This window comes from Phocoena sinus, chromosome 5, assembly GCF_008692025.1.
Source record: "Phocoena sinus isolate mPhoSin1 chromosome 5, mPhoSin1.pri, whole genome shotgun sequence".
In the NCBI taxonomy this organism is placed as follows: Eukaryota; Metazoa; Chordata; class Mammalia; order Artiodactyla; family Phocoenidae; genus Phocoena; species Phocoena sinus.
Genome location: NC_045767.1, coordinates 116,192,987 through 116,211,152, shown reverse-complemented (window position 1 = coordinate 116,211,152; position 18,166 = coordinate 116,192,987). Strand labels below are relative to the sequence as shown.

General features: G+C 44.2%; 1 protein-coding gene, 1 non-coding gene and 1 pseudogene across 5 annotated transcripts in view; 1 reads left to right on the top strand and 2 right to left on the bottom strand.

The window, feature by feature from the left end:
• Nucleotides 1–774: 774 nt before the first annotated feature.
• TRNAK-UUU lies at nucleotides 775–847 on the bottom strand. The gene has a single exon. It is a non-coding gene; the product is annotated as a tRNA-Lys (tRNA).
• Nucleotides 848–10,682: 9,835 nt separating this feature from the next.
• On the bottom strand, nucleotides 10,683–11,578 carry LOC116754413 (annotated as a pseudogene).
• GAB1 (GRB2 associated binding protein 1) overlaps nucleotides 11,246–18,166 on the top strand; it is a 125,688-nt gene continuing 118,767 nt past the window's right edge. For 2 of the 4 annotated variants that reach the window (XM_032633046.1, XM_032633045.1), the window contains exon 1: nucleotides 11,361–11,648. In XM_032633046.1, the coding sequence (XP_032488937.1) occupies nucleotides 11,577–11,648 (72 nt within the window). In that variant the 5' untranslated portion in view covers nucleotides 11,361–11,576. Of the gene's footprint in view, nucleotides 11,649–18,166 lie in introns of all 4 variants that reach the window. The other 2 variants (XM_032633049.1, XM_032633047.1) reach the window with 2 other exon arrangements.

Below are 18,166 nucleotides of genomic sequence, written 5' to 3'. Positions count from 1 at the left end.
GGCAGTAAACAAGCAGTGCTCTCCTTGTTTGTTTTACCTTGGGTGTTTCATATATTTTGTCCTTTTCAAAAAAGTTGTTTCAGTAAGGTGGGCAAATCTATTCTCTCTCACTCCATCTTGGTTGAAAGCTGAAGTCTTGGATTGCCTATCATCTTCTTATTGATTCTAGGAGTATCTACATATTCCAACTACAAGCCCTTTGACAAATATAGGAGTTAAAATATCTTCTTCAACTCTATCTTCTTCCACTCTTGTTTTTGTATTCTCTTGAACATGATTTTTGATGAAGAGACGTTGTCAATTTTAATGTTGCCCTATATATTACTTTTTAAACTTTAGGGTTAATGCTTTCTGTGTCTGTTTACCTTTCCCAAAGTTAAGACACATCTCTGTGTTTTTGTTTGGAAATGTTCTGGGTTTTTTACTTTAACTTTAAAATCTATAATCCATTTGGCATTGATTTTTGCATAAGTTGTGAGCTAGAAATCAAGATTCTTTTTTTTTTTTATATGAGTATCCAATTGACCCAGCACCACTTACTGAAAAGTCTATCATTTTCCCACCGTACTGCAGTGTCAACTTTGTCATGCATTTAATGAGCATGCATGAGTGGGTCTATTTCTTGTTTCTCCGTACATATGGTTTCAACCTCTGTCGGTAAACAACATTGATCTGAAGCAGTCATTTCATAATTTTCAGTTTAAAAGAAAACTGAGTTCATTTTTCTTTCCTTTTTTTTAATAAATTTTATTCTGTTTATTTATTTATTCTTGGCGCCTGGACAGGGACTTGAACCCTGGGCCCTCAGATTAAAAGTCTGATGCTCTCCCAGCTGAGCTACCCAGGCACTCCCTAGCTTTTCTTACTTTAACTTAAGTATACATAAGTTTTAACTTAGTAGACTATTGTTTTTCATCCAAAATACAGTTTGAACACAAGAACTGTGTAAATGTAATTATATTAAATAACTCTAATACTATTATATATAATGTTTCAATGTCACAATTACTAAGGGATTTTGGTTTACATTTTACAAAATAAAAACTCTCTTTTACCCAATGAGTAACCTAAATTTTGAAATATCAGGTTTGAAACAAAATTATGCAATTCAGGCAGTGTTAGCATAATCTGTTTAAAGTTATCATAGCCCCTAATAAATTATAACTGAAATATTCTAAAAACAAACAGTATTTTATTCCTTTGCAAAAGACCACCTTCTCACTATATCTATATAAATATACTGAATTTTATTAACATGCTATAGACAGCCCGAAGTGTTCATCTCCACCTCTACCTTTAAGACTTTCATTATGATGTACAAGGTGTATTTACCCTCTAGCCAAATAATTTTTGAGCAACTTGGTGGAGCCTCCAGTTTACATATCTTACAAAATATTTTCATTGCAGTTGCAAAATCTTATACTTTGCATTGCTGGCAACTTTTAATGATATATATGTGGGGTTATAGGTTTTATTTATTTATTTTTTATTGGCGTATAGTTGCTTTACACTGCTGTGTCAGTTTCTGCTGTACAGCAAAGTGAATCAGCCGTACGTATACATACATCCCCTCTTTTTTGGATTTCCTTCCCATTTAGGTCACCACAGAGCACCGAGTAGAGTTTCCTGTGCTGTACAGTAGGTTCTCATTAATTATCTATTTTATATATACATAGTAGTGCATATATGTCAATCTCAATCTCCCAATTCATTCCACCACCCCCTTCCCCCTTGGCATCCAAACGTTTGTTCTCTATGTCTGTTTCTATTTCTGCTTTGCAAATAAGATCATCTACACCATTTTCTAGATTCCACATATATGCGTTAATATATGATATTTATTTTTCCCTTTCTGACTTACTTCACTCTGTATGACAGTCTCTAGGTCCATCCGTGTCTCTACAAATGACCCAATTTCGTTCCTTTTTATGGCTGAGTAATATTCCATTGTATATATGTACCATATCTTCTTTATCCATTCCTCTGTTGATGGACATTTAGGTTGCTTCTATGTCCTAGCTATTGTAAGTAGTGCTGCAATGAACATTGGGGTGCATGTATCTTTTTGAGTTATGGTTTCCTCTGGGTATATGCCCAGGAGTGGGATTGCTGGATCGTATGGTAGTTCTGTTTTTAGTTTTTTAAGGAACCTCCATATTGTTCTCCATAGTGGCTGCATCAATTTATATTCTCACCAACAGTGTAAGAGGTTTCCCTTTTCTCCACACCCTCTCCAGCATTTATTGTTTGTAGATTTTTTGATGATGGCCATTCTGACCGGTGTGAGGTGATACCTCATTGTAGTTTTGATCTGCATTTCTCTAATAATTAGTGATATTGAGCATCTTTTCATGTGTTTGTTGGCCATCTGTACGTTTCAAGGATATTTTCATTCCAAATTATTTAAACGCAACTTCCTTAGAAATATTTAGATGTGTGAAAATTTCAATGTATAAAGTTTAGGTTTAAGTTACTTATTAATTTGAAAATATTATATCACTTCTGTTTTTTAAAACTTGGAATTTCCTATTACTAAAGGAATACATTTTCGTTATAGGAAAATCATCAAATATACATAAGTGGAAAATTTTAAAAAGAAAAACAATCTCACCTTTAGGTATCAATAATAATATAAAGCACAGTTTGTCACTTTTTGGAGTCTGGTTATTCAGGGGACAATTCCTACCTGTCTTAGTCCATTTGGGCTGCTATAACAAAAAAACCATAAACTGGGTAGCTTATAAATAACAGAAATTTATTTCTCACAGTTCTGGAGGCTAGGAAGGCCAGTAACAAGGTGCCAGCAGATTCAGCATCTGGAAAGGGCCCAATTTCTGGTTCATAGTTGGCACCTTCTTGCTGTGCCCTCACTTAGTGGAAGGGGGGAAGGGAGCTAGCTCTGCCTCTTTTACAGAGTCATTAACCTCACTCACTAGGGCTCTGTCCTTACGACCTAATCACCTCCCTGAAGCCCCACCTGGGGGTAAGGATTCTAAGGGGACAGAAACATTCAGACTGTAGCAATACCCAAACACCTCGACTCCAGCACCATCTCCTGTTACCATGCCAGGAGCGAGCAAACATCTGGGTCATCAGCCACCTGAGGAAAGCCCTTCACTCATTCATTCACTCATTCATTCCACAAATATGCATTAAGAACTGATTACATGCCAGGTACCCTGGTAGGTGTTAGGGGTACAAATAAAGCGAATAAACAAAACAGACAGGGCCCTTTCCCTCCACAGAGTCCACTACCTAGTGAGAGCAGTCAACATCAATAAAACAATCTCACAAACGATGTAAAACGACAACTATGATATCTGTTTCTTACAACAGGACAGTAAGAGGGTAGAGTAGGGAATATGACTCAACCAAGGTCTGAGGAAACTTTTCCAGAGGGAGAGATGGGTGACCCGAGATCTGAAGGGTGGGCAGGAATGAACCAGCCCCAATAAAACAAAAGGAAAGTCACACGAGGGAGATAGCAGCATTCCAGGCGCAGGAACAGAGAGAACATAGAGGCGCTGGAGGGGAAAGGAAAGAGTGTGTTTGAGGAACCGGAAGAAGGCCTGAGTGATTGAGCACAGAAGGAGATGGGTAAGTGGTCCAGATGAGGCTGGATGGACACCTGTGGAGGGGAGAGGCCACTCACATCTGGTTGGCCACGTCAAGGATGTTGGTTTTTACCCTATGCTCAATGGGCAGCCATTGAAGTGACTATATTTGTGCTTTACGATGATTTCTCTGGCTGAAAAGTGGAGAATCTATGGGGCAGGGGAAAAAGGAAGCAGATGCATTAAGCATATGACCAAAAATCCAAGAGAGAGAGGAAGTAGCTTGAAAAGAAGTGGTAGTACAGAAATGGATGGAATGGAAAAATAATCCATAGACAAGCTCATCTACATTTGGTAGTGGGTTGGTAATGGAAGACAATAAAGGAAGATGTAAAGAGTGACTCCAAGAGAAATAAAAAGAAACTGGAGTTGATTTGGTGAGAGTTGAGGATGAGATCATGATTCTGATTTGGTTGATTTTTGTAGAGCAAAGTGGCATGTAAAGAAGGCAGTTATATTTACAGGTTGGCGGTTCAGAAGAGAGAACTGGGCTGGGGATGAAAATTTGTGAAGTGTCAAATACCACCCACGTGAGAAAGTATAGGATGAGAAGAGTGGTGGGCTAGACTTTAGAATGCCAAGGGCCAGTAAAAGAAGAGCCTGCAAAGAAATCTGAGTGGAGCAGGGAGATAGGAAGGTTCAAACATGTGATGTCTCAGAGGCCAAGGTTCTGAGAGTTTTAGGAAGGCGTGAAAATTCTCGTCTGATTTAGTGATGTGGGGGTCATGACCTTGGAAAATATAAGAGAGAAAGTGGGATGGAAGCCAAGGTGAAGCAGATTGAAGAGAAAGGGAGGATGAACAAGAGATAGAAACTATAGCAACACTCAACAGACGTCTGGCTGTGAAAGAGGAGAGAAAAGCTGGTAGAGAAAAAGGTAGCTAAAAAGCAATATATGGGGGGCGGGTAGTGGTGGGAGATTGGGATTGACATATATACACTAATATGCATAAAACAGATAACTAATAAGAACTTGCTGTATAAAAAATAAAATAAAGTTCAAAACAAAACAAAACTAAATGTGCAGGGACTAAAATACCTACAGAGGGATTCCCTGGTGATGCAGTAGTTAAGACTCCACGCTCTCAAAGCAAGGGGCCTGGGTTCGATCCCTGGTCTGGGAACTGGATCCCACACACATGCTGCAACTAACAGTTCACATGCCACAATTAGGGAGCCCGCCTGCCGCAACTAAGACCCGATGCAACCAAATAAATAAACATATATTTTTAAAGGCAATATACGTTGTAGAGGATTTTTTACATTGTTTTGTCTTAAGAGATGTGAGTATATTTAAAATGGAGTGGATAATTTAACTCAGTTTCCAGTTAAAACTGAAGAGAACTGTAGTCTGTTGCCTACAATCCTTTTGTCAAATACAGGGCAGCCAACTTTCATTTTAATGTTATGGTAGTTTATTCAGAGGAACAGTGCTAACATTCAGGGAGAATTAAATAATCTGAACCTGCATGTTATCAGCAATTTCATATAAGATTCCTCTCACAATAGCTGTTTGAAAAGGCATCATAGTAATGGCTCCTTTCCGTTTAAAAAAGAGTTGGGTATGTATGCGTGTGAGTGTATGTGAACGTACACCCTATCAGAACATGGTGGTATCAAACAAAATTTGGCAAATTACAGCCCTTTGGCTAAATCTGGCTCACTACTTGTTTTTTTTTTTATTTTTTAATTTATTTTTGGCTGCATTGGGTCTTCATTGCTGTGCACGGGCTTTCTCTAGTTGTGGCAAGTGGGGGTTACTCTTTGCTGTGGTGCACAGGCTTCTCATTGCAGTGGCTTCTCTTGGTGCAGGGCACGGGTTCTAGGTGCACAGGCTTCAGTAGTTGTGGCACGTGGGCTCAGTAGTTGTGGCTTGCAGGCTCTAGAGCGCAGGCTCAGTAGTTGTGGCGCACGGGCTTAGTTGCTCCACGGAATGTGGGCTCTTCCCAGCCCAGGGCTCAAACCCTTGTCTCCTGCATTGGCAGGAGGGTTCCCAATCACTGAACCACCAGGGACGTCCCACTATTTGTTTTTTTAAATAAAGTTTTATTGCAACACACACCAGTGATACAATTACACAGAGAGTATTTAGAGATAGAGAGATCATTTATAGGGTGATGTTCTTGAAAAGATGCAATGGCATGAAATCCAAAGCATAAGTGGAGGGACTGACCTCTCATAACAGGAAAGCAATGTCTTTCATTTGCCGTGGGAAGGGGGGAGTAGCAGGACTGAAGATGGTATGTAGGTTTGCACATGTGATGGCTAGTGGCTGAAGGAGTTTCCATCTGAGCACTTTGGTTTTCTGATGAAACTATAAGATCTTTGGTTGATGGAGGGTTTGGACATTTGAGATATCTGAAGCTGGTTTAAGAACTATTGCAAGCATCATTCATAATAGCCAAAAAGTAGAAACAATCCAAATGTCCATCATCTGATAAATGAATAAGAAAAATGTGAAATATCCATATAATGCAATAGTATTTAACGTTTAATGTTTAACATTATAAAGGAATGAAGTACTGATGCATGCTACAACAATGGAAAAACCTTGACGACATTATGCTGTGAGGAACCAGTCACAGAAGGTCACATGTTGCCTGATTCCATTCATATGAAACGTCCAAAGGAGGCAAATCCATAGAAACAGAGAGATTACTGGTTGTCAGGGATGCAGGGGGAGGAGGAATGGGGTTTCTTTTCAGGGTGATGAAATATTCTGAAATTAGATAGTGGTGAGGTTGAAGAATTTTGTGAATATACTAAAATCACTGAATTGTATAATTTAAAAAAGTGACTTTTATGGTAGGTGAATTATATCTCAATAAAGCTGTTGTTTAACAAAAAGAAGACAGGGGTTTCCCTGGTGGCACAGTGGTTGAGAGTCCGCCTGCCGATGCAGGGGACACAGGTTCGTGCCCCAGTCCGGGAAGATCCCACATGCCGCGGAGCGGCTGTGTCTGTGAGCCATGGCCGCTGAGCCTGCGCATCTGGAGCCTGTGCTCCGCAACGGGAGAGGCCACATCAGTGAGAGTCCCACGTACCGCAAAAAAAAAAAAAAAAAAAAGACAGACAGAAAGAAAACTTTTTGCAGAGAATATAATGCACTGTCCAGATAAAGGAAGTGGGATTGCCAGGTACCAGAGACATCCATAAAGCTAATGAAGGTGGCTGCACAGGTCCCCAGGAGAGTAGGGAACTGCTGGGAGAGGTTGGGTGTCCTAGTTGGGAGGGGAAGTTAGGATGCACTCAGAAAGCATATCCGTGCAAGGATTCTGGCAAATTATCATAGAGGTCTCAAAAGAAAGGCATCTGTATCTCAAAGGTGCCAGTAATTTGTTCCTTATTCATTTCCTCATTCTAGGTTCATATTCGCCGTAATTTTTAATTTGTAATTGTATATTCTTTTCCTTTAAAATGACTCCCCAAACTATATATGATTCAGGTTCCAGAAGACCAAGATCCGCCCCTGCAGAGAGCTGAGGATCTATGTATTTGAGGTCACTGAACATGAATTTACAGCGACATCACTGATTCTGTTGTGTAACTTTCTCCAAAAGTGCTTGGCTGTTTGGGTGCAGAAGCAAGTGCAGTCAGGTTCACCCAGTGTTGGGGTTTTGTGAGTGGGAAGCACGTTATTAAAAATGTGGACCGCAAAATCCGAACTGGATAAGGGGGGGAAGTGAAGACGGAGAGGTCTGATGGGATATGCGAAAGCAGAGGTGTCAACAGGCTAGAAAGCTGTTGGAGAAGAAAGAAGATTACAGAGGAAGAACTTGAAAGATCAAGTTGGAAGATGCGTAGCTGGAGTGGGCTACTGGAGGTGAATGACAAAGTCCACGGAGGGGTGATGGTCTGAGGCGATTTGAAGGCCATGGGAGGTGACAATTGGCACTTGCTTTGAGGAAAAGTCTAAACTCTAAGAAGATCTCCAGACCTCAGCACAACCTGTCCCTTGTCTGCTTCTGTCACCTTACCCAGTCCAATGTCCCTCTCACTCGTCTCCTTGCTGCCTTCATTCAGGTCCTCCGGAGTTTCTTCCAGCCTGAGGATTTAGACACCTCGTAGTTTCTCTGTTGTCTGGAATACTCTTCTCTGCTGCTTGGCCAGGCCATTTCTCCTCATCCTGAGGGTCTCAGTTTAAAGTCAGTTCCTCAGGGAAGTCTTTCCCCACATACCCACCCTTCTCCCAGGGGGTAGAGCCTCCAGCTGTATGCCCAGGTAAGACTCTTTGTTTTTCCTTCACAGCATTTATCAACTGTATTGTAGAAGTTAAGGGGCTAATGACTAGTAAAATGTTCTTCTCTAGAATAAAGGAGTGAGGTAATAGGTCTGGCTCACCTCCCTATTATATCCTGGGTCCTCAAGAACTTGTATATACAAAGACATTCCATAAATATTTGTTGTATGAATGAAATTTAAGATACTGATGTGTAGTAGTGTTTTCTAGCATACCTTTTAACATATAAGGATACAAAATGTAATTTTACAGATCATCTAAAAATGACATATAATGTAAAGATAAAGCCAATTTCCTTTCTAACATACATACATGAAGACATATCTATCTTCAACCTCTCCTCACTTATTTGATCTCTAGAAATATAAATCTCAAACAACATAGTCGAAGGTAAGGGAAAATACTTAATGATTTCTTATATGGAAATGAGATCATTGAATCCCTTATTTGAAATAATGAAAAAGATTACTGGGTATACAGTTGGTCCTTCCATATCCTTGGGTTCCTCATCCGAGGAGCCAACCAACCTCAGATGGGAAATACTCGGAAAAAATCCAGAAAGTTCCAAAAAGCAAAACTTGAATTTGCTGCATGCTAGCAACAATTTACATAGCATTTACATTGTATTAGGTATTATAAGTAATTAGAGATGATTTATAGTATAAAGATGTGAATACTACACCATCTTATACAAGGAAATTGAGCAGCAAAGGATTTTGGTATGGGGAGGGATCCTGAAACCCATTCCCCAGGGATAAGGAGGGCTGACTGTATTACAGTCTTTCATTAAAAAGAATCTGAAAAAGCATATATGTATATATATATATATATATATATATATATATATACACATATATACACACACACACATACATAAACACACATGTGTATCACTGAATCACTATACCGTACACCTGAAACTAAAACAACAATTGTAAATAAACTATACTTCAATTTAAAAAAGAAAGAACTTTAGGGATTTCCCTGTCTGTCCAGTAGTCAAGAATTCCTCTTCCACTGCAGGGGGCATGGGTTCCAGCCCTGGTTGGGGAACTAAGATCCTGCATGCCACATGGGTGTGGCCAAAAAAAAAGAAAAAGAGACAGAGAGATTTAAAAAAAGGACTTTATAACAGGAGTGGAGGAAGTGGTAAATTATCTAGCCAACAGTTAACTATGAAAGAGTGGACTAGTCTTAGAAATGTTAATTATAAATACTTTGACTCAGTGTACAGACACACTGCCTGTGGGAGAAGTGGAAAACAAATTCAGTGATTTATTTTCATTTGCACGCTTGTGGTAAAACCTGAGTTCACGTAAAAATTGCTTTGGTTTATGAGCTGCCATAAAAATTACACTCACTTGTATTCTAAAAAGCCTTAAAATGTAAGAAAAACAATGAACCCCCTTTGCTTGTTTTTTCTCTCTCAATTCTCCTTACGGTTATCCCTTTGATCCTTCACAAAACAAGTCTGATTCTCTTCTTCACAACATCTTTCAAATCTCTGGCTAGCTGCCTCTTTAAGGAAGACTTGTCTCATCCTATCTGACCTGGTCCCACCCTGGTTATTCTTCTAATTTACTGTGTTTATTTCCCCCAGGGCACAACATTTATCACAATCTGTACTTGTGTTGACCCCTGTTTACTATCCAACGCAGCCACAGAAATGTCACTTCCATGAGTGCAGAGACCTCCAGTTCTCACCACCCCAGCACCTAATTTCCTACAACTGTACAAGCTTTTCAAACTCAGAGAACTCCTGAAAGTGAATGTTATATTAACAAGAAAATGCCTGAGGTTATTTTTTCCAGAAACGTTCACTTATCTCCTACTATTTTTAGCACTTTTATCTGATTATTTATATTATCTTCCAAAATTTGTGTGAGGGCTTTGTTTTCCATAAATAAACTGGAAAAGATATTTCTATTACAGGATCGTGTTAAACTCAGGACCACGTATCATAATTGTAAAGCACACGCAAGAAAGCAAATAGCGCTAAGACATCCAGTAAGTTTCCCTTTTCTGGTCCAACACCCCAAAGATAGATTTTAAACAAATGCCAAGTCAAGTGGAAGAAACCGGCAACAAATGGAGGGAGTGTGAGACTTCAAAATGTCCCAGAGATCGATTCAACCAAATCCTTTGGCCCCGCTAAGCGTTCCCACACCACTCAGGCAAGGCTGCTCCGGGGACCAGCCCACACCAGCCCGGAAGGGTCCCCCTCTGCCCTCCGCTCCAGGCTGGTCGCCTTAGCGCGTTCCCCCGGGTCCTCGCCCTCCTGGTCCCTGCCCTTCAGACTCGCGGGCAGGGATCCGGGGGTCGCAGACTCTCCAGGGCGCGCGGTCTCCCTCCGGGCTGTTTTGCTTTGCGCGCTGTCAAGTACAAACACCCCAGCCCCTCCCCCTCCAACTCCTGATCTCGTGCACAGTACTAACTCCGAACTGACACTCGGCTGAGCCAAGATGGCAATCTCCAGACTTGAACATTCGAAGGTTCCTCGCTCCGCCCGGAGCCCAAGCCCTGGCGGCACCGCCCTCGCCGAGGCCTCGCCGCCTTCCCCGGCGAGCAGGCCGCCGGGGTCTCCAGTCTCCACGGCCGCCGGGCGGCCGAGGACCCCTCTCCAGCTTTCCGAACTACAGATCCCAGGGTGCCTCTCGGACTCCCGCTCCCTCCCTCTCTCGCTCCCTCCCTCCGTGCGTCTCCTCCTCCCTGGCCCTTGTTTTGGCTGGAAGCGCTCCGGCGGAGTTAGAGAAAGTCTGGGCAGAAACCGCAGCCGGCCTGAACGTGGGAAGGGGAGGAGGAAAGGAAGAGGGAGCCGGGAGGCCGGGAGAGGGAGGGATCGGGGCCGGGGGCCAGGCCGCTCAGAACCTGCCGCGCGCCCGGGGGTGGGGGAGGCGGCGCGGAAGGAGCGCGAGGGGACTGGACGGTGGGCTCTGTCCCCGCAGCCGAGCAGCCGAGAGCCTCGTTCTTTCGCCGCCCTCCGCCCTCTCTCTCCCGCGGCGGCGGCGAGCGCGGACCCACCCTCCGGCGGGACCTCTGCCCTGCCCAGCGACGCCGAGCCGGCGGCTCCCTCCGTGGCCCTGGACCAGCCCTGCGCCCGCTGTCCACGGGACCCTCGCGGCTTCCCCTTTCCTCCCGGCTGCCCGGGCGCCGCGGGGAAGTGACCCACCCTCCCGCGAGGAGGGGGAAGGAGAGGATCGCGCAGGGCGCACCGAAACCGAGAGCGGGCGAGCCGGAGTGGGCACCGCGCAGGGCATTGTGTGTGTGTGTGTGTGTGTGTGTGAGTGTGGGTGTGCGCGCGTGCAGCGTCGTGTCTGTCTAGAGAGCGCTCTGGGAGGTCCCGTCCCGAGGGGGCGGAGCGCAGGGGGCCGAGGCTTGGGCTCCGCGCCGGGGCAGAGTCCCGTTGAGCCCCAGCGCGAAGGAGGCAACCGGCGGGACGGCGCGCCTGGCGGCTGGGCGGGCGCACTGAAGGGAGGCCGGGACGCCCTCGGCCCGGCCGCGGACCCTGCCCCGAGGTATCGGCCTCGGCGGTGCGGCCCGCTTCTACTCAAGTCCGCGGACCTGCTTGCTGGGGAAGAAGCTCGGAGGCCGAGAGCCGGCGCGCCGCGGAGCCCGTCCGCCCGGGGTGCGCCGCGGGAGAGCTAGGTCCCCGCCGCTGCGCGGCTGTCCGGCGTCGGCGGTGTCGGGAGCGCGCCCGGCCCGGAGCCGGAGAGGCGCGCACCATGAGCGGCGGCGAAGTGGTCTGCTCCGGATGGCTCCGCAAGTCACCCCCGGAGAAAAAGTTGAAGCGTTATGTAAGTAGAGCTCGGCCGCCGTTCCCCTTCCCGGGAGGCTCGCGCGCGGGCTGCTGCTTCTCCTTGGTCCCCATCCTTTTCCCGTGGGCCCTTTCCCCGGCAGGCTGGGGACCCAGGCTGGACACTCACGCCCGGGCCTTCTCTTGGCCGGGCACCTTTCTTCCTCCAGATTCCAGACATCGGCCCGTAGGAGGGCCCGGGCATGGCCAGCTGAGCGCCGGCTGCATGTTTTTATTGTTCCTTTTAGCAGGGGCGAGGGGGAGAGCATTCTCCTTTCGTTATATCTGCAGGGAATCCTTAGGGACTGCTGTATAGTAAATTTCCCGCAGTGGGAAACCCACGGAGGTGTTGGAACTCATCAGCCCTCTATTTGGTCCGCGCTCCCTCCCGCCTTCCCCTCGGGGTGGTTGCCGGAAGCGGGCGGGGGACCTGGGAAGTTGGCCTTAGAGCCGAGCATCTCCCGTCCGCGCACACGGGAAAGAAAAGTTATTACGCGCCCTACCGTTTGCCTAGCACGGTTCACATTTTCGCGGTTTTGAAGCGAGGGACCTTGGAGTTTGGCCCGAGAGCCTTGGCAGTTTGCTGCGAAAGGAGGGCGCTGTGGGGAGCTTGGTGGCTGGTGTTCGGGCGCCGTGGACACGCTGTCAAACCCCGCAGGAGAGGACAGCTGGGGCCAGTCAGGATTTCTGTGTGTTACGGTACTTTCCCAGGCCACCCGAATTGCTTCTGCTGATTATGTGTTAAACCGTTTTAGCTGTTAAGGAAGCTATTCCTTGAAAGAACCGACCTTGCTTAGGTGGAAATCTGTGTCCTCTTCGGGGGGGGGGGGTCTGCGATCTTATCCGTTCTCCCCCATTGGCTATTTGTTGCTGCCCCCTGCAAAAGACAGAAATGACACCTTCGCCCTGGCATATGACGCAAATATTTTTCTAGTAAAGTATGTCTCGAAAACAAAATGTATGCCCCTTTAAATATAAATTTACTACCAGGGGGCCGACACTAATAATGGAACCTGTTTCTTGTGGAAGGGTATCTACATCCAGAGTGAGAGCTCGAGGTAATCCTATTAGTCACTGTTTGCTTGCATAGAACGGAGTGAAGTGCAATATTTAACTAAACCGACAACTCACCGGTGAGTTTCTGGTTTACTTTCTGCCAGAATTTGTTATAGGCAAGTAATTCTTATTTAAGGATTGATGCCACAAATCCTAAGAAAGTTCTCCAGAGATTTTTTTGAATCCTTCCAAATCCTGTCTCTCCACCTATCACACTTTGACTGAATATTCTGGTAAATATGCTGACTTTAATACAAAAATTGGGGAGAGGCAGTGTTGTTTTCAGCTTTGAGTTCTGAAGAGAAGGTTGTATGTGTGTGGGAAGAGGGAGTGGATTGATAGATGTATTTGTTTTGAGAAGGCGCTGCTTAGGAAATGATTGGGTCCTTGGGGGAACTGAAGAACACTACATTAGCTGAAATAGGTAGTGGTAATAGAGGTTTAATGCTTTCTTTCACATGATTGGTTTATGGCTCTCTCAAAAGATGCCCTGCACTGGACTAGGGACCATAAGATTAAAAAATACAGTAGGAAAAAAGACTTGCCTCTTGGGCTTGCAATTTAATGTAATACAAACCAGGAAGAAAATCAGCCCCAAAGATTATGTCTTAACAAGGACCAAGAAAATGGAAAATCTGAATTTAAAAAAAATTATTATTTCATTTGATCATTACAACAGTTTTATGAGGCGGGTATTATCTATCTGTTTAACAGATGAGAACACAGTCTACATAACCAGAGTGTGCCAGAGGCAGGGTTTGAACCCAGATCTGCCTGCCTGACTGGCCTTTAAAAGGTTAATGAGTCATCTAGTTGATTTCAAGCGGCACTCAGGGGGTCAGCTGTAAACAGCCTTTCAAGTTGTAACTTTCTCTGAGTCTATGGATATTGGTTGAGCATGCAAGGAAGGGGCGGGCTGCGCATCAGAGGTGCAGTGCTGAAGAAACACAAGACAAGCATGTGTGCACAAAAGGTAGCTAGCAACGCCACATGGTTTCTGATTGTGTGCCCAAGTGGATCACTGTGGGTATTGCATAGATGTTTTGAGGAACAAGCTTCTTGTAGACTGAAACCACAGGAATACTTCAGGGAGACAGTGGGCTCCCTAAATTGTTGTCAGCTGAGGGGAGAATATGCCTAACAGCGGAGGGAGGCGGGCTTTTCTTTGTCTGGCTGGGCACTGGGGTTTTCTTTCCACACCAGTGAAGTACATAGAGACAGCCCAGGAAGAAAGTGGGCAGGGTGGCCACCAGAATTGAGGGGTCCAAGAGGGTGACTGGAGACTTACAAGTTAAAATGAGTCTTGTCTTATATTTGCACTGTCAAGTCGGTTGCCCGGATTTTGACATTCCCAGATGATTGCTCTTTGGCTTGGTATCCAATTCAGACAGTTTTGGCTAAAGCAGCTTTGCCCCTCAAAGACATTGGCATATATACATGCATCTCCTGTGCTGGTTTGGTTTTCATGTAGAATCTTTATTTTCTGGATGAAAGGAAACATTGTTGGCCACCCAGTAGGCAAAATGTTGCTTGATAATGGTTTTGAATGAACAGATTCACTGTGATAAGATATCTTGGATGCCTGGTACTGTAATTGCTAAATGAAACTTCAGGGAGTTTGAACATTGATTTTGTTGGGGAACATTTGGCCAGAGAACTTTGACAGTTGTCTTGCTGTTTACAATATTTATAGGGTAGTCCAAGCATTGATTAAAATGATCCATCAGGGCTTTTAAGTGACAAAAAATTGTTTTAGTTTTATCTTCAAAGTCATCTCAAGGTATGGCCCCCATGCATTCCATTTGCAACTCCATTTTATGTTTGCTTTTTTATAGTCAACAACATTGTTTTTTTATATTAGTATGTTCCTCAGATATGGAAGCTTTTCTTGAATTTCCTAAAGAGAGTGGAAGTGGCATAAAAGACAGTTAAGACAAAGACTAGCGAGCGGATTCTCCAGCCTTTTTGCCTCTTTTTAATTTTTTCTATATTTATTTGCAAAAGGGTAAGAACCTCTTGTATGTGTTCCAATGTTCCATCCTCTGAGAATTTTTAGAAGTCCACTTAATATGGAGGTGAAGATTTTTCTGCTTTCTCTCAGTTTTGCTACTACTGTGTTGCTGTTTTCATCCTGTGTTATATATTAAACAGCTGATTTTTCACTCTGTTAAGGACCTGAGTAGAATCACAAACAGATCAATGTCACTAGGGTTATAGAAACCAAGTAGACTCTTGGTAGTATGCACTCAACGGCAGCGCTCAGATGTTTAAAGGGCTGTTTAAAGACAAATCAGCCATTTGAAATAATGGTAGAATTTTCATCAGGATTTGATATTTTAGCTGAGATAAAAGGTAAGTCTTGAAAACAAAGGATTGCTCCAAGCCAGCTGGCTGTCTCCCTATCTCTGCAGGGGGGAGCTTCCCTATGGCCTGCCTCAAGCCAAGACACCAAGTTTGGGCTCCTCCGTGGCCCAGATGTCTGCCTTGGGCCGGTGTGCGATCTCAGCAGGAGAACCTGCTTCTGGACCAGGGCAGGGTGGCCTGCTAGCTGCCAGCCAGCTGGGGAGCAAAACCTCAGCCAGTTCTTGGTTGTGTAATCTGCACCCAGCTTGGGCTCTGCTCTTCAGCTGTCAGCTTATAGGATGTTTTTTGTCTGAACTTGTGGTTCTGGGAATGGACTTAGAAACAGAAATAGCATCTTCCTCTGGGTGGGCACCTGACATCTTACATGGAGGAGAGAGGCATGGGGAAGGCAAAATAACAGCATCTCCTTGGTTCAAGGACAACCCAGGAGCTGGGCTAAGTCCCTGTTCCATAGTGTCACTACAACAAAGAGGGCTGGGATGTTTGGAAGCTTTTCCTGCCCTTTTTTGGCAATTCCCAGTAGCAGATTCTGCTACTGGGACTTGCCAGTAGCCAACAGATTCTGAAGCTTTTGCTTACAGTGACTGAAGGAGCATAATTATTCTGTTCAAGGAAATTTTTTTCCTGCAATTCTCCCATTAGTGAACATACCATTCAAATTTCGAATGTTTTCTTGTTACCTTCTCCAATGAGGCAGGAACATTGTTTCTACTAAGAAAGATCATCAACTAGCAAGTACATTGTCTTTATGAAAGTTAATGATAGTTAATTCTTTTGTTGTGCCTGGGCTTAGTGATATGAGTTGCTGAATCCCTAAATCTGATTGTTGTCTTTTGGGATTCAAAATTACTACTAAGAAGGTGTATCAGCTTGGAGGGTAGTTTTAGAATTCTGCTGTTTTTAATTTTTTTTAATTGATCATCTTTGAACAAATACAAAAACATGGCAAGAATTTATACTTGGATAATCTGGTTGACAGGTGAACTGGTTATTTCAGTGTATTTTGCCATAATGAGTCTGCTTAAAGAATATGAAAGAAATGAAGTGACAAGGCACTTTTAAGCCTAAGTAAGATTCCATAGTTTGGAGTTGACATAAAAAATACGTAGCTAAGGTCTTGATGATTTGCAGGTTGAGGACATTTAAGAGGTGATTAACTGCTGGCACTGCTAATTTTCTTACAGAGACTAACACAAGAGAAGGAACATCGTAGCAGGTGGATTACCACTTTATTTTTGAAGTGTTTTAGGTAAATTGGGCCATGGTGGAAGGAACCCTAAACTGAGTGTCAGGACCCAGAATTCACCTGGGCTTTGCCACTATTCACGTGATCTTTGGAGCCTTCTGATCCTCAGTTTCCTTATCTGTAAAATGGGGACATGGTGGGCAACACATCTACATTCTAAGCTCTCTTGCCCTCTAACATTCCTCTTCTCAGACTTTTCCTTGGCAGGGAGGGGCAGATGGGGGGGAAATAAATCTTCATTTCTTGTTCATCTTAAATAGCCTAGTGAATATATTAGAACTACAGAAGCAGAATTCTTTGGGGACCCTTCGGCGCCTCCCTTAACAGAATGCAGGCTCACTGAGCCCAGGGCTGCCGAGTGCCTGTGCTGCTGTGTCTGATACAGAGTGGAAGCTCACCAGGTATCTGTTGACTGAATCGATAAACAGGTATCTCTGGAGCTTTTGTAAATGCGCCACGTGTTGAATACCGTGGAGGGAAAGGCCCACTCCCTTCCCATAAGGAGTTTCTAATCTGTTCCCCAAGACAAGCTGTAAATGCATGTTCCTTTAAATCGTTTTACAAGAGCTATGTTTATAAGGCTGTATATGATGAATTGCCAAATGGTTGATACAGACAGTAATTGCTTAAGAGCTCAGACTAGAGGGGAGGGGGGGGGCAGCCAGTGAAGACTTCACAGGTGAATTTCAGGCTCTATTCTTGGAAGAATCCAGGTGCTTCTGACAGAAATAGCAAAATCAGAAGGGCAGCCTGGTTTTCAAGGAAGAACGGGGACTTTGTGTTGAGTTCAGACATCCCCGCGAAAAGAACAGAACAGCTCCGTTTCATACATGGAATTTGGATGTCAGCTGTAACTTGCAGTTTGAGAAGTTTCAGTTTCTGCCATGACCTAATGCTCTTGATGGGATCCTGACCACAAGTGAATTTTCTGTCCCAGGCTAGACAACAAACCAAACAACCCCACTTGTCCGGTCACCTGAACTTATTAAAATTCCAAGGGACATGTGTTATTTAAGATTTCTTTATGTCTGTTTGGAACTAAATAATTCATTCTGGCAAGCATTTAGTTGACAACAGAGAGGGAGCATGTTCTGGTAGGAGGGAGAATAAAAGAGCCTTTGATTCATTTGCTTCTGAGCTCCAGCAGGAGGGCAGGGGCTGCCTTGGGCTAGCGTCTTATTTTGGACTTTGGAAGCCATCTTAGCCCAGCTGTGTGAGTGCCAGCCAGTGCTGGAGGAAAGAGAATAACACCAATGGATCACATTAAACCCCTCCTGACTGTTGATGGAAGGGTTTCTCCCATTTCACATTCCTTGCATTAACATGGTGGCTCACTTCCCCCCAAGTTAGAGTTCCATCTGAATTTGCCACTTGAACTTGGATTGAAGGCACAGCACTTCTGTGACTCTTTATCTCAGTCGACTAAGTACAGGAAACTTAGCAAGACCCAGGTCCCTGTCTGCTCCCTCTCTTCAGCTACAGGAACAAATAAAATCAGCATTCTTTTCTTCTTTAGATGACTCCTGGGTGAAAGTGGCTCATTGTACCATGGATTTCCACGGTCCTTAAATATGTAGCCTCTTCATTTGCCAACTCAATGGCTGGGGGAGCCTTAATGAATTGGAGATGGCGATGCAGCCCTGTGGAATTACTGGGAAAAGTCATTTTAGGAACTTGGAAGCTTCGACCATTCCAGGCTTGTCTGTGTGAGCACCTCAAATCCTACAAGAATGCCTTAACTGGAAAAGAATCTTTTATATTTTAAGCAATTCTTTTATTCGTAGGAGCAAAATGCTCCCTAACTGAAGAGAAAAATGCTCATTGCTGAGTGTGTATAAAGTAGAACCCAGCAG